At 41.2% G+C, this 27,883-nt stretch overlaps 2 protein-coding genes across 2 annotated transcripts in view; both read left to right on the plus strand.

Moving 5' to 3' along the window:
* TOM1 (target of myb1 membrane trafficking protein) overlaps positions 1 to 27,883 on the plus strand; it is a 156,549-nt gene that overhangs the window by 7,497 nt on the left and 121,169 nt on the right. The gene's annotated exons all lie outside the window — the stretch shown is intronic.
* On the plus strand, positions 588 to 27,799 carry ISX (intestine specific homeobox). Its single transcript, XM_052668262.1, has 6 exons — positions 588 to 675; positions 1,624 to 1,911; positions 8,364 to 8,606; positions 21,276 to 21,427; positions 26,172 to 26,288; positions 26,971 to 27,799. The coding sequence occupies exons 2-6, from the start codon at positions 1,743 to 1,745 to the stop codon at positions 27,196 to 27,198; spliced, it is 909 nt and encodes a 302-aa protein (XP_052524222.1). The 5' UTR covers positions 588 to 675; positions 1,624 to 1,742; the 3' UTR covers positions 27,199 to 27,799.

The raw sequence follows: 27,883 nt of genomic DNA on the forward strand, positions 1-27,883 counted from the left end.
GAACTATAGGCACTGACAGAACCCGAAAGAAAGAGAAGATGCTGATGCTGCCTTTGGCCAGAGCAGCACCTCTCTATGCATTTAGAATTTATAGGCAAGGTGTCTTTCCTGCAATACCACAAGACCTCTTGCATCTGTGCAGTAGCTGCTTCCTCATCAGACACTGAGAAGGGTGAGATCCTCCTTCACACAGATGTCCCCAGTGAGGCACTGGGCAGAAGGATGCGCTGGGAACAAAGAACAGCTCTTCTCTACTTCTTTCCTTTCATCAAAGCAAAAGACAAGCTCTTGTCTAACCTATTGCCTGGGGAGAAGCTTGATTAATAAAATCAGATAATTAAATGGTCTTTCTTATAACTGTCTGCATCACTTTTTTTTTTGCCTTTCATTGTTCTTTTTCCACTTACCCACCCACCCCCACCCCTTTTCCAGTATTTGGAATCTGGAAAAAGCCGAAAGCCTTTCATCTTATCAGATGTGGTTTATTGCGCCCTGGTTACACAGTAATTTTGGTCTCCGCTCAATGAAGAGGTCATATGATGGGATATCAGCTCAAGAATTGTCAGTTCATTGGACAAATAAGGCAGGGCCTGCCGATACAGTAATAAGACCTGATAACGAAGGCACAGAAGAGAACCAGCAGGAGAGGGAGACACAACCGTAACAATCTAAAAGGTGAGGGGCAATCCCAGAAGAACACACAAAATACCATGGGGGACAGGGAGAGGGAAGGAATGGGAGTGTGTCTAACCACACATTCTTCCCAAAATAAAAATTAACAAGAAGATAGAAGGGCCTCAGGAGTGGAATTATTGGCATTTATCAACAATCTCCCGGCATGATGGACGCCTGACTGGGAGGCATAGCCAGCCAGTGGGATGATTATCCATCCCATTGCTCGGGAAAGAAAATAATGTTTTATCTCTAGGACTAAAGGTGGGGGGTAGAGGGCACTAATTCCTGTTCCTAAGAGTGTTGCAAGGGGCCTCTCTTTTTCTCTTGTGACTGATAAGGTGGAACGTTGTTGAAAAGCACCTGTTTGGAAAGTTCAAAGGGTTTCCAGAGTGAGAGAAAAGAATTTGAACCAAAGCTGGTGGCTATGGGGGAGAGCTGAAGGATAACCTGAGAACTGCTGGTAAGGGAGGTTTCCATGTGTGACACCTCCTTGTATGTGAGAGAAGGTTACCAAATGTCTCCTTTGCTAGTAAACAGCATGAAGGACAAATATTTGTCCTGCCAACTATTTTCTTCTGATCGTAATAGCAGAAAATCAAACAAATTGTCAAAGATTGCAGTCTGAAACTGGAAAAGGAAGATACCTGCCCCAGGAACAGGATTTACCAACATGAAGAAATTCTTCAAGGGCTTTTTTCACCTGGGTCTGTGAGAAGTATACCTCCTCCAGGGATGGCAATGCAATTGCTCAGAGCTCTGTAAATCTGCTCCGACGTGGGGCTGTTTGGAAGTGGGTGGGGTTGGTGAGACTTTTCACCTCCAGCTTCTGATGCTGGCTTCCCCAGGCATTCTAGCACAGCTCTAGATCCCAAGCTGGCCCGAAGAGAGGAGCAGGCACGCGTGCTCACTTCGGGGTTGCCTCTGTTTCTCCTTCCTATGGTCCTGCAGGTTGGCTAGGCACGAGAAGGGAGAGGTGCACACCTTCCCAGCTGCATGTTTCTTGGGGTTCATCGAGAGCAGGGCAAGCAGGCGAAGACTCTCTACCCTGGGGCTGCTCTGGTAGGAAGATGATGGACCCCTGTGAATGTGCCAGCCAGAGGAAACCCAGCCTGTCCTTTTCCATTGAGGAGATCTTAAAGAAACCTTCTGCCAGCACCACCAGCAATGAAACCAGGAGCAGGAATAACTACGCTGGGAGATCTCCAGCTCTAAAAGCAGAATCACCATGGGCCTTTGGTAAGTACAAGTTCACATAATGAAAAATAATCTTTTGTTTTGTTTTGTTTTGTTTAACCCCTAAAACTACCTGATTTGGATTAGATATAATTTTTATTCTTAAATTCTTCAGGAATTTGGGATTTCCATAGTCAGGCACAAATCATTCATTACATTACAGGAATTATCTTTAAAAATTAATTTCCTTCTAACCTCACAGCAGATTGGGCTCTGCTGTCAGTCTTTGAAGGGATTTTGTACAACCCAGTATCAGTGGAGAAATGAGTATGCAGCTTGAACAGTCATTGCAGGTAGCTCTTTTCAGTAACAGTGAGGTGTCCTTATTGAAAAAAAATAGAACATCCTGTACATTTCCCTTTAAAAATCAATGTTTCTAATATTAATTTAAAAAAAAAAATTGCTTTTTTTTTTTTGTCACAAGGAAAGGCATATTGAAACTCAGGAAGCTGCCCTAAAACTGCTGCAACTTAATGAAGATGATTGAGCTTCATTTATATGAAAAGCTGACTGTGGTCTGAAGTGGTAGTCAAATCTCATATTGGTATCATTTTCTGATAAATCTGATCACTCATCCTTAGGCAGGAGAAATGGGTAAGGGTATTGGTAGCTAAGGAGTTTTAGAACTCAATCAATGGAACAAGAAAAGAAAAATCATCTGCGTTTAATCATTTTTGCTTATTTTCAAGATGCTAGGCCTTTTCATGTATTAAATAAAACCAACCAGTAGATAACTAGCATGACTTCGACCATAGCAAAGCAGCAGTGCATTTGCCTTTTCGACTTCAGTTTCCTCAGTTAAGTTAATTCGGCCATGAGTGAACTTTTACCTCTTCTGAAACTGTCTTCTTTTTCTCCTTAACAAAGATCAATGACCAGCACTTTCTGGATTTAGTATTTATTATTCTTTTTTAATCTACACTTTCCATGAGACAGGGGTGTTTTTTGTGTGCAGGCATCTTCACTTAACTGAAAAAATTATCAGGAGTTTCCATGGAGGATTTTCATTCACTTTTTGCTTAACTGCTTTCAACAAAGCTTAATGATACAGCTTTTTTTTTTTTTGTAACGCAAAGAAATTCCTCATGGATCACTACCCCATTTCCCTGAACACTGGGTGAACTAGTAGTAAGAAAGTCTTTTTCTAAAGACCTGATGGTTCAAGTAACCATTGCTTATTCACATGGTTTCAGCTTTTTTTATGTCCAAGTGGAATTCTGATCTGGATGGGAAAGAAAACAAGATCTAAATCAGGAAGGGAGCTACAGAAAAGTGAGCACCAGATCCAGTCTGTATTTTAAATATGGTCCTGAAACACAGAGATTTCTAATTTGCAGGAGTGGAGAAGGGCATAGCTATGTTGGTGCAAGCATAACAGGACCAACATGACAAAGCAGAGCAGGAGCCAGGTTGCCTAGCTGGGGAAAATGCTGCTGTGAGCATTGTGGGAGTGGGATTTTGTGAGTTGAAAGCCCTTTCCAAAAGGCCCATGGCCATCATTTTGTGCTGTTGAATCCAAAGTGAGACATACAACATCACGGAAAACGGGCGTGCTGTTCATAGTGTGGATGATGAAACTGCATTTAAACAACAAGAGACTCCTCTCTGGAAACAAAAAAAGAATATTGTAGACAGGATCTATTATACTAAGTCTGTTTCATGATTAGTGAGCTGAAGATGACCAGCCGTGTTTTGCAGTGCATCTCAGCTAAGTGAGCCACTCCAAGCTCGAGAACTGACAAAACTGTATGCAGAACATGGCAGGTTCTGGGAATTGCATTACTGTACCAGCAGTAGAGTCTGATCCCAGACTGCTCCACCTGAGAGTACAGTCACTTTTCCACTTTGAAAGTGATGCAGGCATAACAGCATGGCTTTGCCTTTGACTTCACATCATCATCCAGCCAGGGACTAGCTTATCAAGAGAATACAGTGACCCTTCTATTTTCTGCTAGAAAGTAAGGCTGAATTTATTTACTCAAGGCGATGTAAAATGTTAACTAATGAAAGAGGCATGTATGCATGAATATTCACCTGCCTGTCTCTAAAACTGAGAAAACATAGGAAAGCTGTACAGAAATTCCAAAATTTTGTTCTACACTGTTTTTACAATTGATCAAAGAACTTAAAAAATAGAATGAAAATGAAGATTTTGACTGTTGATTTCTTACTAACACCAAAGAGATACCTAAGCTTATTACTCTTTACTTTCCCAGAAGAATTGCCAATTTTTGCAGTTAGGATTTATTTCAAAACTGTAACACCGTATGCTGTACATCTTGGGGTAATTGCTGTGCTTCATCAAAGCCATCCAACTTCATGCCATTTAACACTGGCACTAAACAAATTATGTAAATATTTAGCCATATATAATTTGGCCAAGATCAGGGAAATGACATGAGGCAGGGAACTTGTTGGAAATCCCAGGATAGGATACAAATCCTGCTGCTCTCTCAGAACAGCTCAGCAGCAAAGAAGGAAGTACTAAGGTCAGGGCTGAGTCATATCTTACTGTAGATTTCCCACCTCCCATATGTTATGTATCTGAGCCAAGCTATGATTTATAAGAGTCAGAAATGGCTCAGACACATACCCATATCTCCCATGAAGTAGATACCCAGGCTAGAAACAATTGTCCAGCCAGTCTGCTGATCCAGGCAGTCTGGAGACCAAGGTCACATTGGTCCTAAATCCTAAATCTATGCTTCAAGCATTGAGAAGATGGTGGAACCAGGAGATTCAGAATGTCAGAAGTGAGGGACATAGCCATAGCTTACCCTGGAGTCCTTTTCCAAGGCAACTCAGGGCACAGGACTAGACGTAAGAAGTTAGTTCTAACTTAAGTTGTTATATGATAAAAAGAATGCAGTGACAGCAACTCAGCTGATCACATCTAAGAAGATTTCTGGGATTGATTCCTAAAGTTCACAGATTTTTGTAAAGGTATCTTCAATGTGATTTGGAAAAAGGGATGTAGTCTTCCAACAAGCCTGTTTGCAGTATTAGGCATTTGTGTGATTACTACACAGACATGACTACAAGATATCCCGGAACTGCCGTTGTTGACCTGAAGTCTACTGAAGGTTTTGAATTTTTGAGAGACTCATGAAAAATTAAAAAAGGAATGGTGAACAAGACGACGCTTTAGTATTCAGCCTGTTTCTCCCCTCTAACTTTTTTCACACTGCCTGGGAAGAGTAACCATGGCCTTTGCAAGGGACACAAATAAACAGCAAGCACCGGACTCCTTCCTAATGTCAAATCTTTCATTTTAATCACGGTGGACTAGCAGGTGTGTTTTAGAAAAAAGGCCTGTCTGCTAAACGAGTCACTCATCTGTTAAATGAATTGGCCCCTCTTCTGAAATCCCTGGGAACTTGATTTTAATGTGCTTGAAGGTACATCTGAAATAATTGTTCATTACTCCCCCTTACTGTCTTTCTGTCAGTGACGTTCCACCAACAGGAGGTCTTTTGTCAAGGCAAGGAGAGCTTGGGATAAGTACACTACACCTGGGAAATTAATAGTAAAAGCAGTAATAGATACAGTAATTATGTTATTTTGTCAGCATTATGCCCTGTTGTGTTAAGGATATGCAAATTAATATGAATTCAACTGCCGCTTCACACAGAAGTGTCAATATGGTGAATATTTACTTCACCCATAGCAACACTCCACCCAGGTTTGTTGCGAAAGAGTAAACAGAAGATGAAGGCATATAACTGAATAGATACCATCTGGCCAATATCAACAATTCACCCCACCTTTCACAAGAAAAGCTCATCTACCTAAAAAAAGATCTAGAAGCAAGAGAAAAGCAGCACACAAAAAAAGCTGCTCGCAGTTCTCAGTGACGATTGGTCCCTATTCACCATCTTAGTAGGACCCTAAAATGCTTGAGATCTTCAACAGATCAGTTTCTGTCTAGCGATTACACAAAGAGGCTTAGATAGGACTTATAGCATTGGAAATAACCTCCTGCTTCCAAAAACAAATCTTATGTGCTTGCCTGAAATTTTCCATCCTTTCCTACACAGTTGAAAGTCAAACCAAAAAGGTCGTTTTGGGCCATGAGTCAAAGCCAATGAATACGCATTGAAAAATACTGGCTGACCTTAAGAGCTACCACTTGCTAGAGCCCTTGCTTTTTCAGTTGAGGAAGTATCACAGAAAGTTGCAATAGGAAGAGTAGGACTAGATTCTGGGACTCTTAACTCTCAGATCTGTGCCTTAAAGTCGGTGTCATCCACTTTCAGTCTTCTGCTCCAGAAAGTTCCCTTCATTTTTCCAGCCTCTCCATGAAGTTTATACCACTATAATTTGCTTTTCTATTCTCAAAAAAAAACAGATATTCCCACTCCTTTCTACCATTTCATGCAGATATATCTGCTTAGGACAGTCTCCCATTCCCTCCTTGGTTTCTCCTTGTCAATCTATAATTGTTCTGTATGTCTTCATATGTAAGTTATGTCCATCACTAGGGTATGTGACTATCACTGGGGAATACTCTAAGCAGGAAAAGTTGTGTATGGAAGATAAAGACTTGGAAAAAAAAGAATTGTTATTTGGAAAATGCCAGTGTCATTCTGAGGAAGTCTTAATGGCTGTCTCTGAAAGCACCTTGCTCAGGGACTTTGGATTCTTCATTACTGTAGGATGAAAGTGCTGTCAGTTTTGTAACATTTTCATCTTCACAGCATCCCATCTGGCAACAGAGTGCAACTAGTCCTTAATTTAGTGATGGAGGATTGAAATAGAAATCTAAGAATATACACTAACACTGACATCATCAAAGTTTTTTGAGCAAATTACCTAATCCCAGACCTATACCAGTGTCCATTTCCAGATCTATTCTTCTCCCTTATCCCATGAATGTCGCTCAAAACTCCATCTGATTTCTACCCAGAAAACTCAAAATGATTTGATCCTAAATGACTTAAAGGAGTCGCATTTTGCACGATATGCCTCAAAAACAGACATGGACCTCATACCACATTTTTAAGGTCAGCATGGCTGGGTGTACGCAGTTGTGCTTCCCCGGATTTTCCCTGGAGATCTGAGATAGTTCGAAAAGATAACATCTAAATAATCATTCATCACTGAAAATAAGTCTTGGCTAATTTCCAGAGCTCCTGTGACTGTATTTTCTTCATGTCAGTGCCATCCCTCAGTACAATTCCTCTTGTGTAGGTTTTTACTGAGGGCAGAATTGGTCACTTCATCTCCAGATGTCATAATTATCATTGCTTCAAGGCTGGTTAGAAAAAGAACTTGCTATTTGTTCAGAAAATAAAGCTTTGACAACTCTACAAGTTAGATGGTTTGCCAGAGCTATCTCCTGAACCAGAAATGAAATAGGTATAAAAAGCTGAGTTTCTGCCAGAACAGCCTATTTGGGCCCACACCTACTGCTGTTTGAATATGAGAGGGGAAATTGGAATAACTCAGTGTGCTACAACTCCCAGAGCCTAGAGGTGAGTGAATGCTCAATCCACTATTACGCTAATATTTTAATTTTCTTTGGTGTTAATAACTGACAGATCTGTGCAGAATGTTACCTTTGGTCCAGAGTTAACCATGGAACCTAAATTTCACAAAGTTTACTGAGTTTATGCATAGCCTCTTACTCTGCCCTTACAAACAAAGAAGTTCAGACAAGGGGGAAAATAAGATCAAAATCTAGGTTTGCCCATTAAAATAGCAGAAACTCAATTATCTTGTCTCCAGAGAGCCTGAGCCTTGAGATTAGCCTTAACTTCTACTGAATGTTTGTAATGCACTATGCACCAGTGTCATGTCACAAAGGTAGATGGGAAATGTTGACTCAGCCTGGGCAAAGGCTACCATTAGAATGAGGTGATACCTAAATCTGAGCAGCAAGCTGGTTAGAGGTACAGAAAAGGACAAAAGGTCCTAAACCATGAAAGACACTGGCCTGTAGCCTGCTATATGGCCCATCTTCTTATACAATAGATATACCTACAGGTATTAAAGAAACAATCCGAGCTGTAAAAGCATTTGGCATCCAGAAAATTCTACGGCAACCTTGCTGAGATTTCTAGAGCAGCTCCACATTTACTGCATTCCTGGGTTCTTCAGATAAGGCAGCTGGTGACTTGGTTCCTGGCATAGAGAATGATCTTTCTTGATCATTTGGCTGTGTCTCCTTATTGTTACACTCATATTTTGAAGATCTTTCTCAGGGATCATCCAAAGTGTTAAGGTGGAAGAAATCAGGGAAAAGATTAGATTCTAGGGGATGAATTTACCAGAATCACGCCCCTGGCAACCCGATCCTAACAATGATGTAAAACATAAAGTTCATTTTAGGTATGATCTAGTTGGAATGGTAAGGTATTTAGACCAGACCCATGTTTCTTTCTTTCACCCATACAGGGAAGTGCACCTAATTATGTTTGCTTTCTCAAAGCTTTGTTGTACTGTGTCCTTCACAGATTTCAGCAGCAGGAGTCAATTAGAGAATGACTTCCCTTCAGATAAAATGCTTCTCCCTGCCGTGTGTGCTACCCCCATGGCCAGAGCAAAGCAAGTGCAGGCAGCTCACTGCAGGAGAGCTACTGAGAGCCCAGCTTCCTTCCTGGGTGAGGACACAGGACATGAACACCTGGAAGGCAAAAGAAAACATGAGGAAGAGGAAGACCAACTGTGCGATTTCCCAGTGGACCATCCTCTTCATGGTGAGTGTCCCCAGACCAAAACTTTTTCCTAGAGTATTCAGAATGATAGCTGTTCTCTCACATGTCAATACATAACAACAGACATCACAAATATTTCTACTCTAAGCTCCTGCCTGAGTCACAGGTGTGATTCATCAGTACAATTTAGGGGATGACCTGATAGAAAAAACATCTAAGGAGAAGGACCTGGGTTTGTTGGTGGGTAACAGATAGGCCATGAGCCAGCATTGTATCTTTGTGGCCTAGAAGGCCAGTGGTGTACATTACAAAGAGCATGGCCAGTGTTCAAGGGAGGTGATCCTCCCCCTCTACTCTGCCCTGCTGAGGCCACATCTGGAGTGCTGTGTCCAGTTCTGAGCTCCTTAGTTCAAGAAAGACAGGGAACATCTAGAGAGATTCCAGTGGAGAGTCATCAAGATGATGGAGGTCTGGAGCACCTCCCTTATGAGGAAAGCTCTGGGACTGTTTGGTCTTGGAAGAGAAGACTGAGGAGGGATATAATCACTGTTTATAAATATCTAATATGTGGGAGTAAAGTTGATGGGGCCAGACTCGTATCAGTGGTATGCAGTGAGCGAGTGCCAATGAGTGCACTGGAACACAACAAGTTCCATACAGGCAAGAACATACTTGCTTTGAGGGTGACAGAGCACTGGAACAGGCTGCCCAGGCATTTTGTGGAGTCTTCTTCTCTGGGGATATTCAAGACCTGACTGGACATTTTCCTATGTGACCTACTGTAGGAAACCTGCTTTAGCAGGGAGTTGGACTTGATCTCTAGAGGTCCCTTTCAACCCCTATAATTCTCTGTGATTCTGTGTGTGACTCTTCAGTCTAACTAACAAAAACTCAGAGGCTTACCCTCTGAGCTAAGCTGTAGCTCAGGTTTGTCAATCCTATCAGTTTTAATGATAGGAACTCCTTTGGGGGTTTATTGCTCTCCTACTTTGAGTGGCAATCTACAAGAGCTAGCAGGAAATGGATATTGCACAACATGACGAGCAAGGCTGCCAAACATGCCGAATCAGCTTGATGCACTGCACACACCCTGGACCCATAGCACAGGTGGTGAACAGGTCAGCAGCACACACACAAGCAAACAGGCCATGTGCAATAGCTCTGGCATGTAGGATGTGACAAGTGCTACTTTAAGTTTGTTGAGTTTCTGGAAAGGTTAATGTGGACAATAATACTACACTTCAGAAAACAGCCTCTTAGTAGCAGTAGCAAGATCTTTCTTTCCCACTTGGTTTGTCTTGTGAGAAACTGCTGTCACCTCCTCTTTCTCTATGAGACAGTCTGTCTTAATGCAGAGAGAAGCGCTGTAAGGTAGGTGAATATTTTAGCTGACTTTCTTCTTGTAAGTTGCAGACAGTCAATGGTACGAAGGCAAAATCCCGTGTTGCATCCTCAAGGAGGGGTCAGGGAAGTGTGTCTCGGGCATACAGAGCTGCCTCTGAGTGTTGAAAAGGAGAGTACTTTGAGCAGGAGGGAGTCCCCAGCCATGGGGAAGGCACTTTCCCAGGGTGGCAGAGAAGGTAGGCAGTGTCCCAGATCAGCATTTAGCTTCACTGACTGGCACAGTGGTCGGTACCCACCTGATAAGCAAAGTGGGAATAAAGCATGTAATTACCTGTATAAAACCGAGCTGGGTTGAGCTGACCCTTTCAATGACAACTTGTATTTTAAAGGCATTTTAAACAAAATCCCTCTGTTCCGTAGAGGCAGTGGGGTTTTGAAACCAAGCAGAGCTTTAATGATGTGCCATTTTCTAGGCTACTGGTTCCCGCAGTTGCTGAGTCTTTGATAGAAACTGGCTGAAGGAGAGGGAGGAACCAAAAGCACCAGATTGGCATTTTCCCCACAGTGCACAAACAATGATGTTTCGGATCCTGTTCACACACTGTGTCATTCTTAACAGAGAGTTGGAGGCCTGGGTTTAAAATCCTTTCCAGCATCATAAGTTCCAGTCTCCATCCTCCACTCTCTGCTGATGGAAAAGAGCTGGCAGCTCCTTTTCTGCAGCCTCTGCTACAGCTGGAGTCTCCTTTTCTAGATGTGGTCAGCAGCAGTGCCTCCAGGAGAGGTAGGCTTGCATCATCCACAGCAGCAGTCCTTACAGCTACAGCTAATAGCACACAAACTTCTCTTACTATGTCTATTGACAATGTGTTCCAGGTGTGCTTTTGGCACAGTAGCTATAGGCTGGTTACACAGAATCTGAAAGCACTCATAGAATCATAGAATCATTAAGGTTGGAAAAGATCTTTAATATCACCTAGTCCAACCATCAACCCATCCCCACCATGCCTACCATCCATGTCCTTCAGTGCCACATCCACACAGCTCTGGAATACCTCCAGGGATTATGACTCCACCTTCTCCCTGGGCAGCCTGTGCCACTGCAGCACCACTCTTTTGGAGAAGAAATTTTTCATAATATCCAACCAGAGCCTCATCTGGAGGTGAGGCCAGTTCCTCTTGTTCTATCACTGTTACCTGGGAGAAGAGGCCAACTCCCACCTCACCCCAACCTCTTTTTAGGTCTTTGTAGTGAGCAATGAGGTCTCCCCTGAACCTCCTCTGTACTGAACAGCCCCAGTTCTCTCAGCCATTCCTGTCAGACTTGTGCTCCAGACCCCTCACATCTCCATTGCCATTCTCTGGACACACTCCAGTGCCTCCATGTCTTTCTTGCATTGAGGGTCCCAAAACTGAACACTGCACTTGAAGTGTGGCCTCATGAGTGCCAAGTACAGAGCCCACTAAGACATCTTGGTGATGTCGAAGAACAACATCAGCCTCACCAGCAGGAGAGCCTTCTGACATGGAGGACAAGTCTCTTACCCCTCTAGGGTAAGGTGATATAGGAGACTATGACAATATACAATTCATGAGCAGATGCTTAGAGATGGCAGGAGCACTCCAACAGTGACCCTTGAGTTTGGATTTGGAGTATATTTCCAAGCAAGTCTGTAACACTGCAGTGTTCCAAAAAACTTACTTTTCCCACAAGATGGCTTCTGCAACTAAATGGGTTAGAAATGCAGTGTCATTTAAACCCAATAGATTTATGCTCTTATCACAAAGTACTTCTCGCACTTTGAACTCAGAGGCTGTTGTAAGCAAAAAAAAAAAAAAGAAGAAGAGCCCTCATATGTTAGAAATATGCATGCAGTGCCTTTTAATTTTGCTGAGCCCCTATTTGAATTTGGAAGATTTCATTCAGCGCTTGAATGCTTTCACCTGTGGCAAACTACATGAAAAACTCAGCAGAACCTTTTCAGAAAACCCAGATCTCAGAAGCAGCACTGGCACAACCCAATTTAGAAAAAGACCAGACTGAGAGAGGCTTTACTTTGGAGCTGTGGTTATAGATGGCTGTCATTTTGCCATCTGCAGCCACCATCACTGCTAGTGAACTTAGGAACAAGCAGAGCAAATTCTTGCAGCCATCAGTCAGCATCATAGCACCAAAACCATGTCAACACCCAAGTTAAATACTGAGCACCCATTTTCTTTTTAGTTCCTCCTCTCTGCCCTGTGTGAGACACTTATGACTTAACATTTCACCTATGCTAGCTCCTGCTGCAGGGTCCCATCTTGGTTCAGGTTCTTGCGGGCAATTCTTCTGCAGTGCATTTCACTCAGGCTGAGTCTGGCTATATATATTTGTGTTTGTGTGTCTCCTGTAACTTTTCACAACCAAATGCGGTGGGTGAGTGTTCCCAGAAATGCAATTATTTCATAAGTTGTTAAGCATGGGTAATGATTCCAATGCTGTGCTCCAGCCAGGGAACAGTCAGTGCCTCAGAGACAGATAATAGCATCACCTTAATACGCTGGCAAGTGCCCAGTCTTCTGGGACTTCTTCTCTGGGCAATAGTTCAAGCAAAGGTAGATTAGGCTTCCACAAATGGAGCTGGTTCCTAATTTCAGCAGGAACTGGGGAGTTCAGGGCATGGAACAACTAGACTGTGTTATTTCGTGCAGCTTACATCACTGTTTTTCACTGTAGAGGATCCTGCCACAGTAAGTAAAAGTCATTCAAGTATTTCTATAGCAGAAACCCTCTGCTCATTGATGATTGAGAACTCAAAGATCTTTTTATTACTCATACAGATTAATTTTAATGATAATATATTTGATCCCAAAGCATATTGACAAGTTCTGGAGGCAATTATCATAAAGACAATGGAAAATATGGGGATTATCCCAGACCTTACTGGGAAAAAATTCCAGCATGAGCCACGTCCCTTCTGCATTTATGCCAGTGGCAGGCATCTTTAGCTTGGTGTTTACGTTTTCTCTGAAACCATAAATTCATTTGTTCTGTTCATTTGCAGATGATATGGTCAAATCCATGTACTTCTGTGAAATGGCATGGTTTATCACTCACAGAACTGTCCTTTCCCCAACATGCTGACTTATCTTAATGCATTTATAAAACTCCCCAAAGACACTGAAGCACTGTATAATCACAATTCCAGATAAATATCTGCTGCCCAGAATATGCCAACAGGACTGAGAAAAAGGGCAGAAGCATCCCATTGTCCTGAACAACTGAAGAAAGCAATTTGAAATGAAAAGGAAAAGCAGAAGAAAAAAATAAATGCCTCTATGTATAATTTTGCTACAACTGGCAGTCTTACCAGGCTTCTGTTTGTCAGTGTGAATAGTCCCTGCTGTCCTGTGTCTCTAAGGGATGGAATTCTTATATGCATTGAGAAACATTGAAGACTATCATAATCTCTACTTGCATTGTTTTTTTGGGATTTTGTTTTGCTTTGGTTTTTCAGTTAAGGCAAACATTTGCATTCAATGCTTTCTTCCAGCAGCTCCTTCTTTTCTGGGAATTTCAGATCCAAAGGGCACATTACACAGGAGGTAGAGGTTAATTTGTTCCTGCAAGTCAAATCTATGTAACGTGACCACTTGTAAAGTTGATGGCACATCTTGATAAATTTACTTCAAAGGTCTTACAAGTACTTATTGGCTTCTCCCAAATTGTCTGAGAGCTTTTCTTTACACCCGTAGGATCTGATGCTTTTAATTACTGTTCTTTAATATTGATGGCAAGCCTTTTACCTACTGTATGAGCAAATGCTTGATGCTGAAATTAGAAACAGCAAACACTGTACTAAAATAATGATGGAAATATTCTTTCTTGGAGGGAGCACAGACGCTAAGGTAGGGTTGTAAACAAGTGTGCCTGATTGATGTCTTGAGGTTTGCATAGATACTAGTAATCACAAAGAGCAGAAATAAAGCAGAAAACAGGCTGTCGGTGCAAGCTGCCATAAGCTTGTTTTTCTCCATGGGACAGCTGGGCTCTGACAAAGGTCCATGACCAGAGAATATGGGGAGAACAGTGGGAAACCTGTATGCAACAGTGAGAACCGTAGCTTTATTAGTGTGCCAAACTTAACCGTCATCTCTTCGCTGGTGGATGGGATGGGTTAAAGTTGGAAGGGATTCAGGCTGATGGTGAGTAGCATCCTCGAAAACAAACTATCCATGTGCATGATTTGATGTGTGTCATTTGAGAGCAGTATTGGTGGATTGGTGGTAGGTGGACAGTTGGACTAGATGATCTTAGAGGTCTTTTCCAGCCTTAATGAGTCTGTTGTTCTATCTCCTTGCCAACTCCTCTGAAAATCAGACTGAGAAAATCCTGCAGCCACTGCTGGCCTAGCATTCTTAGCATTCCTGTTTGCACTGCCCACAGCCTGCACCTCTCTGCATTTCAGCCTTGCTGTCAGGTGATTAAGCACTGCATCGTGCAGTAGAGTGAGCACAGCTCTTTGTCAGGGAATTGCAGACCGAACAGGGGGAAGTCAAGCCTTTAAATGCTCCAGTCCTGCTGCTATACCTCGAATTCTGCCACGCCTCAGTGGCCAGCAGCGGGGTGCTAAATGCTACATGTCACTGACAGGAGGCTCTATCCAGAGCATAGTGTATACATACAATTAGGATCAGTCTCACTGGCTGTGCCAGTCCATCTTTAAAGTGGCTACAAAGCCACTTTAATAAAGATTAGCCAAAGTGCCACGTTCCCACCTATGTAATATAGCACAAGCTTTTTTTAAAGCCTTGAAACACCTCTTCAGCTAGGAGAAGGGCTGCCATGGGCACGTCTCAATACTCAGACAAGCATGTTTTGTCCTGATGCCATCAGCATGCTGTAGTTACTGTTTTTAGAGTTAGAATTGCTTTGCTGTTGGCTTGACCACCATGAATGGAATGTCACCACAGGAGGACAGTGCTCAAAAAAGTTACTGGAAGGAACAAGCTGGGAGGCTCAAATGTCTGTAATTGATTAAACTAAAAAGAAGAGAGAGCATTTTTCTTTCAAAGAGGTTGAAGGGGAAAAACAGAACTCAACAAGATATAATGAAGCTCTTTGTCAAGGCTCCTGAGTTTCTTTCTGAGAAACAAGGGATACAGACATTTTTGTTACACAGAGAAAAACATATTTCTGAGGATATGAAGCTGAAGTCACCACTTGCATATGTAACTGCTTTCTCTCGTCTTGTAAAGCAGCAACAAAATCTTTGAAGCTGGTTATCACATACTGTGATGGAAGGTCTGTCTGGAAATGACAGAGGATTGCAGCGAGATAAACTGATCCCGCCAGTTTTCACCTACCTAGATTACATACTTCAAAACACAGATGTGTTGGCACTGACTGGTAGCCCTTCTTTGGGATTTTTGTTCCTTATCTCTCCAGCAAATGCCCCAAGTAATGAGATCAAGTAGGCTTGATACAGTCTTAGCCTGCTAACAGGCTAAGTGCAAATGGGAGTTGCAACTGCACCATTGCAGCGGTTTTCCCAGGTAACATTTGTTTAGCTGGTTCAGGTATGCAGGTGAGGCACAGCAACATAAACTGTAGCCTATTTGTCTGCTATAAACCACAGTCCTGAATGGATTTGTCAAAGTATAGTGTTGGTACAGATGCACAGCTTTTACTTAGCAAACTTAGGTACAAGCGCTAATCTTTGGTATTTATTTGCTCATACCCTTAATACCTTGCAGCTGTGTTACAGTTGGTGGTGAAAATAAGCCATTATATACTAAGCTAAGCTACAGTGGTGTAAACAGGCAATTGAAAATTAAACTCCTTCAGCTATGAGCAGTATAAAGCCTTAAATTGCCTTGCTTTTTAGGAAAGGAGTGATAGGGGTGGATATTTGATGACCAAATTTCACAATGACCCATGGAAACCAAGTTGTTCAACCCCAACTTTAAGCAGGACCAGCTTAGGTCAGATTGCACAGGCCTTTGTCAAGTCAGGTTTGGAATATCTCCAAGGATAGAAACTTCAGACCCCCTCCAGGACTATATCCCCAGATCACACTACCTCATGGTGAAAATATTTTTTCAGTTACCTAATCAAAATTTTCCTTGCTGCGGTTTCTACCGATTGATCTTATCCTTTAACAGCATGCCTTTAAGAAAAATCAGTATTTCAACAAAGCTCAGTGTTTCAACTTTCTCTAAGTCTGACCTAGTAATAAAGCCAGATCTGCAGAGGACAAACGTGCATGTTACTGAATTTAAAGAAGCTACAGTGTTTTATCAACGTGGAGCATCTGGCCCTTCCAATGTCAACAGTAAGGCAATGTACAGACAGCTGTATTTGTAAGCATCTGCAAATGCTGACATATCTAGCTGCCTGGTTTTTTCAGGCTTGGTTTCAGCAGTCAGCTAACCTGTAAATGACTTTCACAGAGCATAAAAGCACACTTGAATATCCCAGATTTTACATAGAAAATAGCTCAAAGTCTTATTTCCCCAGAGACTCTAAAGCCATGTTTGCAAAGCCAATGTTAGACTTCCAACACTTTCTAGTCTTATATCTTCCACCCACATTCTTTATTAGATAGTAATTCTGAATGCTGTTGTTTGCTATGGGATCTCTAAGCCAAGGTCCCAAGGCAAAGAGAAGTATCAAAGCTACAGTCATAGAAAGTTTCATCTTGCAAGGGAAAATGTTAACATACAAGCCCATATTTTTTATATATTTTTCATGGATTTTTTTTGTTCTTTTTTTGTTTTTGTTTTTTGTTTTTTAATCAGAAATAGAATGACTGATTACTTATAAAAAAAAATATGCACTGTCTATTGGCAAAAGCCCTGATTAGTTCACAGGAGTCTCTATTGTTAGCAATTTAATTTCATTTCCACTTGAAATCAAAGCCTGTCCTTCAGTCTCTACTGTCCTAATACTTGACCTCCTGTTATTTTATTTTGTTTAATCTGATGAGAGCAAACTTTGAAAAATCAGGTTTCAGTAGAAGTGGCACTTCTGAGCACTGTGTAGATCTTTCCTTTACATAACAGTCTTGTCTGAAAAACAGTTCAACGTGCCTTTTGAAGAAGGAAAAATGTGGAAAAGATGAGAGACAGGGTGTTTCTTTTGCCTATCACCAAGCTACTGGGTCATTTTCATGCAGAAAAAAAAAAATGCTGATTGGAGACACTCCAAACTCATGAATCTATTCTCTTTTAAACTGTACTGACTAGACCTGAACACATCTTAGCTGTCAGTAGGATGGACAACCTGGCAGATCCATTCCCTGTCCCCGCTGTAGCACAATTTAAAATATTGAATGGTTCAAGGCAATCTGTCAGGCTTTCAGGTAATGTAAGATGTTCAATTCGCACAAAGTTTCTTCTCACATACACATCACTTATGCACATCCTTTGTCTTCTTATTCTCATATTCTCTGTAGGGTAGACTTTGCAGCTCCTTCTAGATCCATGATCTTTACTACTGAGTCTTCCATATCCCATCCCTGTAGAAATAGTATTGTTTTGCTTGTTACAGATGATTTTCTGTGTCAGCCTAGGTTGATTAATCCAATAAACTCTGCACCAGCTGGACTGCCAGCACCCAGAAATTCTTAAGCTGATAGCCCAGGACAGATATCCACATCATCATCTTTGTCTACAATGTTACAAACATATTGTCTATGGAGAATCCTGCAGCTGGCAAGGTCTGATAATGTAAAACATTCTTTTCTATCTCAAATAATATTCTCTGGTCTGGGGACTAAAATCTTGCCTTCATTTTTTATTTCACCTGTTTACAGATAAGGACTACTGATTGCTGTTTATATGGTGCCCACTATGATGGGATCAGATCCAGATGGCCTTTGACAATCACTTAATTCTTATCATGGGCCACTTCAGCCATTCTGATTCCATAGAGTCTGGTCAACATATGAGACAGAAGGGTTTAAATAATTATTTGCTGTATTCTAATGGAATACTTAAAAAAAAAAGAAAAGAAAATTAAAAAAAGAAATTTTTTCTCATTTGAGATCTTAGATTTTGAAATGCAGAAAGTTTCTCTGTATAGTTATCAAATTATATTGTAGTTCAGTGAAAGAAGACTTTAAATAATAAAAAAAAAGAACTAAAAACACATGGGTCTTTTTCTTTGCTAGTTCTGAAATCTTCTGAGAAGTAGTTGCATTTGTTTGATTCTCCAGAAGGCTTTCTGTTTGCTAAAAGTTACATAGACTGACATGGTATACAAAGCCTGGCAGCACATGTACTCTGCTAGTATTCCATAAGCTTATGTGCAGTTGGGACCATACGAAAAAGGAGGTGGTTACATTTCAGCTTGGATCACTTGCTCCCCCATGTAGGAGGTAGACTGCAGCTTCACCCAGGTATGGAGAGCAATCCCTCACTCTAGCAAAAGGCAGGAGCTCAGATCAGTTTTCAGTGAGACATGGAGGACATTGCAGGAAGGCCTCAAATTTCTGAGACCACTACAAAGTCAGGACAAAAATCTCTTGTTTTCTAGACCCACTATGTGAATTGCTCTGTGCTATGGAAATATAAGTACTGTATATTGTAAAGAGAAAAATGTAGCAGAGAGATTCATTACTGTATGACAGAACATAATGTACTTGACAAAATATCACCTTGGTACTCAATCTTACCTGTCTGCTGTATCTCCCAGCAATATATGGAAGATGATCCCCACAGAGAGGTGTGAGGTGAAAATCTTTCACATAAGAGACACTGTGGACTAAGTTAGTATTATCTTATCCCCAAGGACATAATGTCTTGAAATTCATATTCTCAGTATTGATAGTTTATATTGCCCTTTTTAATTCATACAGCACTAAATCCTCCTTTTCTCACAGCCACCTTTTGGGAAGGTTCAAGTTAATGCAACTTTGTAATCAGAGCTTCTAGAAGAGGATGCCCACTGCAATCTTCAGCATATACACAAAAAAATACTTCTCCTTTCAAATCTTTTCCCTGGTGGTGTCTCAGCAAGATTCAATTTGAATGATGTTTTTCCCTTGGGGCTGAGGCTAGGTCTGCTGTCTAATGAACAGTACTTTGATAGACCAGTGAAAAATCTAATGATATGGATTTAACTCTGTTGGACATGAGCACTATTAGGTTGTTTCTGAGATATGGGAATGTTGACAGTGTTTATGATAAATGAGTCTCCTCAGTTATTCTTGTATGAATGCTCTCCTTATCCAAGTATCTGAAACGTTTTAAAAAGAGGAAATACTCACAATGGATCGTATTTACTTATGAGTTCCCAAATATTGCATCCTAGGCATCTTCCTACCAAATCAATCGGCAAAATTTTGTATTGTTTATATTCTGTGTCAACAGAGTCACGACGAAATTTCCATGACAGAATGGAAAATGTCATATTCTGGTTAGGGTAGAGTTTGATTGATATTGTCTGAGGTGTTTAGTTACCTTTTTCACTCATTTAGCCCCAACGAGGAATAGTTTATGCTAATGCTAAAGAGGAAAAGACTGTGTTTCTTATTGAGGGAGCTAGCTAACTGTCTGTGGGTAACTGTTTCCAGTAACAAATGCAAGCATTTAGTTACATTGTATGCATTGGTAGTTGTCATCAGACCATGGATAGCCAAAAGCAATTATTCAAAAAGGGGGTTCCCTTCAGCCACATCCTGTCATTGCCAATTACTTCAGGTTGTTGAGTAGCAAGTTCATTATAGGCACTATCAGATTTCAATTTTTATCCTTCTATCAAGCTGCAGTTTTACAAGGTCAGAAGAAGAAAATAACTGTGACTCTCAACACTTGGGGCATGGCTTTTTGCACTGCTTACTCAATGTCAGCTGGAACGTTCTCCATTTGTGCATCAGAGAGGATTCCAGACGTAGGATGAGGTTGAACTTCATGTTCTACATGTCAGTTGTTTTACAGCTTACTTTCTTTCTCCATGCAAGACATCAATCCTTCAGCATCATTTAAGACCAATCCAGTCTTTATTCTAACTTACACCAAGTGGCATACATAGTTCATGATCTAAATGAAATACCCTCAAAATACTGTAGAAGTGCTGAGGGGAAAGCCTATTTGTGAGGTCACACTGGAGCAGTTTAAAAATTCATTTAAATACGTAATTTCTCAGCAGATTTGATCTAGTATGTGACAGGTTTCTGAAGCTGGCTATTCTAATGTTCTTATTCTTCAACCATGAATCACTCCAACACTGGCTGTAGTGTAAAGTGGCTTGAACTGGTGTGGCATCGGCAAAGAATGTTATGGGGCAAGAAATTGCTGGGGATGTCCGGTGACAAGGTGACATGGGAAAGAAGTTACTAGTGCTCTGGGGTGAAGGGAAGATGGAGATGTTGGTTGTAAGGTAACTGTCATTAGGTCCAACAGTTCTTTTCTGCTTACAAAGGTTACAGTAATCTAAAAACCGATTGACTCAATCTCACAGTCAGTCCCTATCCACAGTAACACAGAGACAACTTTTAAGGCAAGAATGAACATCTTCAGGCAAGCAGAGCGAAAGACCATAAGGAAGCAAGAAATAGCTGCAGACTTTGCAGTAGAACTTTGCAAAGACTTAGACAAATATCCTGAAGAAATAGTCTGAGAACAACAAGGGCCTTGGTGCAGGGAGAGGAAGCAGGCCAGGCCTGACACAGTTTATCTATGGTCAAAGATTTCCATATTCATTCATTATTCCCTCACTGCCTAACAAGATTTATGGCCTCCCAAGCGGGGAGAAATTCATTTTAAGTCCAAGGAAAATAGAGACTTCTATTTTATTTAACAAATAGCTGCAGATGACCTTGAATATTCTCTCTTCTGAGGGTGCTACACCTCAGAGCTTGGGGAAATCATAGTAACACCAGAACGAGGTGGGCATGGAAAACTTAAAAGCTGAAAGAAAAACGGTGAGAACAACACCAAGACAAAATGGAGGATCTACTTATTCATTGTCTTTACGGTAAGGATTTGCTCACAAATAGTTAATAAAGGATTACAAATTAGCAACAAATGCTGCATGCATGTGACAGATGAGCAACAAAGATCAAAGGTTCATTGCAGAGATAATGTGGTTAAAATGCATAAGGTTTTATGTTTAAAATATATGCATTTCTGTAGCTGTTGACAGGCAGTGAATCAGGAATTAGCACTGCATGTGGACACTGTTGATTTTCTTCTTGAAAGGTAGAGTCCACATTCAGTGTTGAATTAGGAGACAAACATCTAACGTATGTACATCTCTAGAAGGTGTTGGAGATGCCATCCCAGCTGCACAGCAATTTGCAGAAATTTCTGTATCTCTGAATCTTGTTGTGGTTCTGTGGCCATTTCCTATGAAATTCAATATACCTTTCCTTCTTTGCACAGTTGAGAGGAAAGGGAAACGGAGAATCCGGACAACATTCACAGCTGAGCAGCTTCAGGAACTTGAGAAGATTTTCCAAGTGACTCACTACCCAGATGTCCATATTCGCAATCAGTTGGCAGCAAAGATTAACCTACCAGAAGCCAGAGTTCAGGTACATTCTGTCTCCAAAGGGCTAAACTCATTGCACCAATTCTTTACTCAGGATATGTTCTAAATACGTCATGCCTGAGTGACAGCACTAATGAAAAATGTGATCTCTCTGTTGCTTTACATGAGAGGCCAGTATCAGTATTCTCCTTTTACAAATAGGGTAAAAAGCATTTGTCACCCAGCTGGGATTAACCAAATGGGATTAATCAAAGGGTTAATTGGTGCTCTGAGTATATTAAATGCATAGCAAATAGGAGTTACAGATGGTAATAAGCAACCTGTTGGACTCTGTAGCAACAGAACTACCATTTATGAAAAAAATATATTGATTATTTATCAACCTTTTATAAGCAATTCATTGTAATTCACATTGTCCCTCTTCTACAGGTTTTCAAAAATAACTGCCCAAATGGAAGTGCTTTCTTAATGTTTTGTAATTTGATATCACAGACTATAAGAGCCCTGGATATAATTTCAGTGCAGGGAAACTGATCTAGCTTCCCCCAGATATAATGTCATCTTGATGACAGAGCTCAACACTGACCCCATATGTCTGCTGTATGTGAAATATGCTGCACTGAAATATACATATCACTGGATTTTGGAAATTGGTGTTCTGTTTAGAATGATTGCGATGATTTTTACAGTTTCTTTACTTGTCATAATTCTGAAGCCATCAGTGTATTTCTATGTACATATCCCACTCTAACAATCAAAGTTCACCATAGTACAATTTATTGACCGTGACATGCCTGGGACTATGGACTAACTGTGATGATACTGCTTCAGAGTTAGGTGACAGGGAACATTGGAACAGCACAGCTGCAGTGCGCCCACTAGAAATGCCTGTGCACACATGGCATGTTTTCAATGGCATGAAGCATGAGCTGGGCTCTAGTCAGTGTTCCTGAAAATCAAATCACATGAAAGAACAGAACCATCCCATGTAAAAGAAAAGTAACTTATAGTCAGTAGAGAAAAAGAAAGAAGGAAATAAACTGAATTATCGTGGCAAACATCAACCCGAGATGTAGAAGAAAGAAGAAAAAGCCCATCTGAATTCCAGCAAATTCCCTGTGCAGACAGGGGATCTGACATGGAAGTTCTGCATTTATCCCTTTCTTGACTGATAAAAATTTGCCACGGGACTAAAATCTAGCGGTGACTTAAGTACAAGATTATTTTAATTTTGATAGTATTTGTTATATATGAACAAAAAAGTGCATAAAATTCACGTATGTTTTTTGTGCTTTGAAATGATAGCTTTGACAAGGCTAAAATAAGCTATAAATCAAATCACCTTGGAGAATTTAACAAAAAAAAAAAAAAAAAAGTGAGAAATCACTGCAGTAACCATATGAAACATTTCATAACCATGTGAGAAGCCAATCGAGAAACAAATCTGTGATTCTTGCAGAACAATTTAAGTGGACAAATGGAAAAACAACCTCGTACTTGTGCCTATTTGCAACACAAACAAAAGGTGGCCAAGAGGGCCAACGGCATCCTGGCCTGCATTAGAAATAGTGCAGCCAGCAGGAGCAGGGAGGTGATCATCCCCCCGCTCAGCTCTGGTGAGGCTGCACCTCGAGTACTGTGTTCAGTTTTGGGCCCCTCACTACAAGAAAGACATTGAGGCCCTGGAACATGTCCAGAGAAGGGCAACGAAACTGGTGAGGGGTCTGGAGCGCAGGTCTTATGAGGAGCAATTTAGGGAACTGGGATTATTTAGTCTGGAGAAGAGGAGGCTCAGAGGAGACCTCACTGCACTCTACAACTTCCTGAAGGGAGGTTGTGATGACGACGGATTTGACCTCTTCTCCCAGGCAAAAAACAGGACCCGAGGAAATGGCCACAAGTTGTACCAGAGGAGGTTTAGATTAGACCTCTAAAAAGGGAAAAACTTTTTCTCTCAGAGAGTGTCAGGCACTGGAATGGCTGCCCAGGGAGGTGGTGGAGTCACCGTCCCTGGCAGTGTTCACGAGGATGAGGAGCTACGAGATATGGGTTAGTGGCTTGTGGTAGCAGTGGTAATGGGAGGATGGTTGGACTAGATGATCTTGTAGGTCCTTTCCAACCGTGTGATTCTGTGATTCTATGATTCTATGAAAGAGGCTAGATGGGTAAACATTAGAAACAGGAAGTTATAAAAATGAATAAGCAGTGCAAAATGATACAGGCCAAATCTGCAGTCAAAAAAGTAAAGGATCATCAGAAACTCAATGAAAATACATTTAGAGCAAAAAAAATCTTTTTAAAAAAGGAAGTGAACAATTATATTGATCTTGTACTCAGTAGACTGTCAAGGATAATGCGGAACTGGCAGATCTCTGTCCTTGGAAATATGTCAGATAAGGTGGTGGTGTCACATGATGGTTATGAACACTTTCCATCAGGGCAATGTTGAACAGCGGCTGCAGTCTGACATTTTTAAATCCAGAATCTGTGTGACTTGCTTCTAGTAGCTCTTAAAAAGCTGCTTGAGAAATATCTTGGGTCATCAGTTTGATATGCAGTCAGTCCAGGAGCCCAGGAGATATTTCAGAGACCTGGAAAAGAGTTAATATTGTGTCAGTGCTTAAAAGTGTAGACAGAATGACCAGATAATGACTGGCCTGTGAGACAAACATTGACTTTGGAAAAACAATGTTAAAGCTGACATGAGCCTCTGTTAATGATGAATTAAAATAAGAGTGATATATCTAACGTTTGTCATCATTGGCTTATGGAAAACAATGTCATCAAACTTATCTCTTTTTTATTAAATTATATATTTGATTGATAGAGTTAATAACATTGAGGGCATGTGATTGCAAGGACCTTGCCTTGGTCTTACTATGCTCTTGGATTAAGATCAAGATGCCATGTGCTAGTACACAAGAAGCTGAATGTGCAGCAGGCGTCCAATTGCGAACGAGGACGTTTCAAAGGAGGTCTCTCATAGAAACCATTTACTGACACAAAGGTCAATTTGTACTGCCTAATCTGTAAAATCTTTAATAATCGAGTTATGAAATAGTAAGAAGATAGGGGACTGGTAAATAAGGAAAATGTTGATTCTTTAGTACAACGTGTTCTGTCTCATTAGCCATGGATCTGCAAGAGAATAATATGGGGACGAGCACAGAGTAACAGATGGAAGTCATTCCTGCAACATGGGGCACACCACCCTCTCTCCGCACTCTGTTTTAGCCCTTGTTTCCTCAAATATCCCGCTGATCAACCTCCCTCATCCTGCTCCTAGTTAATGCTACTGCTGAGAGGACAAATGAGTCCTCTGTGAAGTCTCAGGCAAGATTAAGGAAGCAGCAGACCCTGGCTTTAGCACCAGTGCGATTTTCACAAGCACACATGAGATTGCTGTGCTTTGTCTCTGTGCCAGTTCAGAAGCACTGGAAAATTGAGGGTTAATAGTAAGCAGAGAAAGAGTAATATCAGTAGGTTGATGTCTGTGGTGGATGAAACTTGGAGGAATAGGTTTAAATCCCAATGAAGGTAAGTCAGGGTGCACACTGAGAAATAATTTTAGGGGTAGGGGTGTTAGAGAGCCAGTTGGGCAAAATGGTGTTGGTTTGAGTTCTAAACACAGCTGTACCAATATTAAATAATAATAAAAAATCCCTCAAGTGAGTGCTTTATCCAATGTGCAGACTTTGGAAAGAACACTTAAAAGGTTGAATTTTTGGCTTCAGTACACCCCGTACCCTCAATCATTTATCGGTGATAAAGAGGAATTCATTTCATGGTACTGTTTCACCATATAACTCCTGCCTGGTCAAAAGGGAATGGAGCAGTTCATACAGACTAAGCAGTTCTCAAACACATGCAAACCCAGATAAACAAGGCTGTCCTTTCAGTAACCTCAGATAGTGCTAACTATCAGCAATATAGCACAGGTCTTCTGGCATTCGCATTACTTCCTGGGCAAGAGATGCTGGAATAATTGAGCTGTTCATGATCGGATTTAAAATGCATATATATTTACAACCAACAGCATCTGGTTTTGATCCCTAACACCTTGTGTTCACTTGAAGCACTTGACAAGTAAGAAATGCTTATATTCAAACAATAAGTTACTAAGCCAGCTGGTCCCACGATGGAAAGGGAATTCGACTTATACAGCATTGCAACAAGATCTTCTACTACTGTGGCTACACAACTAATACTTCTGTGCCTCAGCTAGAAGCCAGACAGTTCAAAGCAGCTGACAGATAAAAGAAACTGCCTTGAGAAAACTGGTTGCTCATCATCATGGGCAAAAGATATGGCAGATAACATATTGAGAGTGCTGAGTGATTCAAAACGTGGCATCTTCTTGAATCTTTTGCTTGGGATCCTTACATGAATTCCACAATATTACAAGCCAAATACAGGCTAGTATTATTATACAAGTAAATTACATACAAGTATCATTATACAAGTAAATACCCTGCTACTATATCTCTACTGATAACACAGTCTTTATTGCTTTATATATTTATATATTATAATATTTATTTTTAGAAGATGTGATTCTGTGAGAGAAAAGTGGCTGTTCCAATTATGCAGAGATTCCATATGCTATGCAAAGTGCAAGAGGTGCTGTGTCAAACCCAATGTTTTTCTTTAGGTTCAGCCTCTGTTGATGCTGAGCTAGAGGTCAAGGTTCTCTGAACCTCACTGAATGAATAAGAAAATTAGTTTAATGTGAGCAATTTCTTCTATAACAGCTACTCATTTCTATGTCTTTTCTTGCCTGTATCCAGATCTGGTTCCAGAACCAGCGAGCCAAGTGGAGGAAACATGAAAAATTTGGCAACTTTGGTGGCCTTCAGCATCTGACAGAAGTTGATTTCATTCCAGCTCCCAAGTCAGATATTACAGTGAGTACTGGTGGCTGTATATAAAGCCAGAGAGGGGAGACAGGTATCCTTCATCAGGTCATCTTGTCACATGGGACTATCTGAGAGAGAGAGAATCAGAAAGTACAAAAAATGGTGATATGATCCAGATAAATCCCAACAAGCGTGGTCAATGAATATATTTTTTTTAGCAATATGTATTATCCCTAAACCTGTTCCATAAATACGCTGCTGTGAGGTCTGTCTCATAGGGTGGTCCTACCCTATTTTACTACTAAATTTTTTACATTGATTTACATTCCCTGTAAATCATACTTTCAGTCAAGACATCTTTACCACAGCAGGCAATGTCTTGAACAGGAAGGAACAGGACATTTCCAACCACAAAGCTGTGTTTCTTTAGCTGGTATCCCTTCACAATCTCCAGCCTTGTTAGGTTGATCTGTGCTTTTTGCCCTCAACCGTTGCCATTTTTAGGACCAGACTAGGCTGGCACCCCAGTAGTGTTTCCATAGCTATAACAAAGGATATTTTGCCTTGATCCCTGAGTGACAGCACTTCACTGGGTTTTAGGGAGCCTATTCTTCTATTATTTATTTTTTTTCTTAATTACTGAGCACCAGGGAAACAAGGATGACTGAAAATTGTATCTAAGTAAAAGTCAGTATTGATTTATCTAAGACTTCATTTTTACTCTTGAAAGGCTCCTAGCTTGATGCCGAGGAAGCTTGCAGCTACCATCCCTTCCATAGGATACTACTCACCACTACAAGGGCAGCTGACAACTACTTGGCTCCCCAGCACACTCTCCTACATCCCCCACCACTTGGAGTTGCTGCCCTTACCAAAACCATACTTGTTCTTCAACGTCCTCCCTGCCTACAGTGCACCACGCTCCCACAAGATAGAACAGAGCAGTATCTCTACATAGACAAGGATGTGGAGGAGCAGGGGACTTGGGGAGCATGCCTTTATCATCCATGACAGTTTGCAGGAGGCAGGTGCTCTCCTCAAGCAAGTGTGCTGAGATGATAAATGGCATGAAGTCAGCTTCATGAGTACCAAACACAAGAAGCTGCAGTCTAGTGAACATTAACAAGAGCCACCATGGACTGGGGAAGGAGATCCGTGTTGATCAGAGGAGCAGCATGTTCTGCAGAAACCAAGCCGTTCAACCAAGAGCATCTCCCTGGAGGGACAGCGCATCGAACTGAATGGCCCTGCAAAAGAACTTGACTTTTACTCGGCCCTGAGATAACACCACATGACTCAATTGCACCGATGCCTTGGAGAAGGAAATATACCTACATACCTAGGAGTATGTAGCCCCAAAGTCGGGCCAAACAAGATTTTCCTCCATAGTTGCTTTCCTTGGACATGCTGGTCTTTACTTGGGGAGGAGCAAAGAACATGTTTAGGTCAAAATATCAGACTTTCAAGATACTTCTGTTTTCCAAATCATTTGGGAGGGAAGGGAGTTGGTTTGGTTTAATGGATGTGCTTTTGACTTGAATAAAGGGACAGGAACATGATTTGAGCTTAAATACAACAGTCTGAGAGGGGCAGCAGGGCTGAGCTCTGGATTTGGTACTGTGAGTCTCTGGGGGCAAGAGAAT

The sequence above is a fragment of the Tympanuchus pallidicinctus genome, unplaced genomic scaffold (assembly GCF_026119805.1).
Source record: "Tympanuchus pallidicinctus isolate F22 unplaced genomic scaffold, pur_lepc_1.0 scaffold8, whole genome shotgun sequence".
Classification (NCBI taxonomy): Eukaryota; Metazoa; Chordata; class Aves; order Galliformes; family Phasianidae; genus Tympanuchus; species Tympanuchus pallidicinctus.

Coding starts and splice junctions, on each gene's coding strand:
- ISX (XM_052668262.1), top strand. CDS start 1,743: ATGATGGACCCCTGTGAATGTGCCAGCCAGAGGAAACCCAGCCTGTCC. Junction 21,428..26,171: donor TACCAGAAGCCAGAGTTCAG/GTACATTCTGTC, acceptor GCCTGTATCCAG/ATCTGGTTCCAGAACCAGCG. Junction 26,289..26,970: donor CTCCCAAGTCAGATATTACA/GTGAGTACTGGT, acceptor TACTCTTGAAAG/GCTCCTAGCTTGATGCCGAG.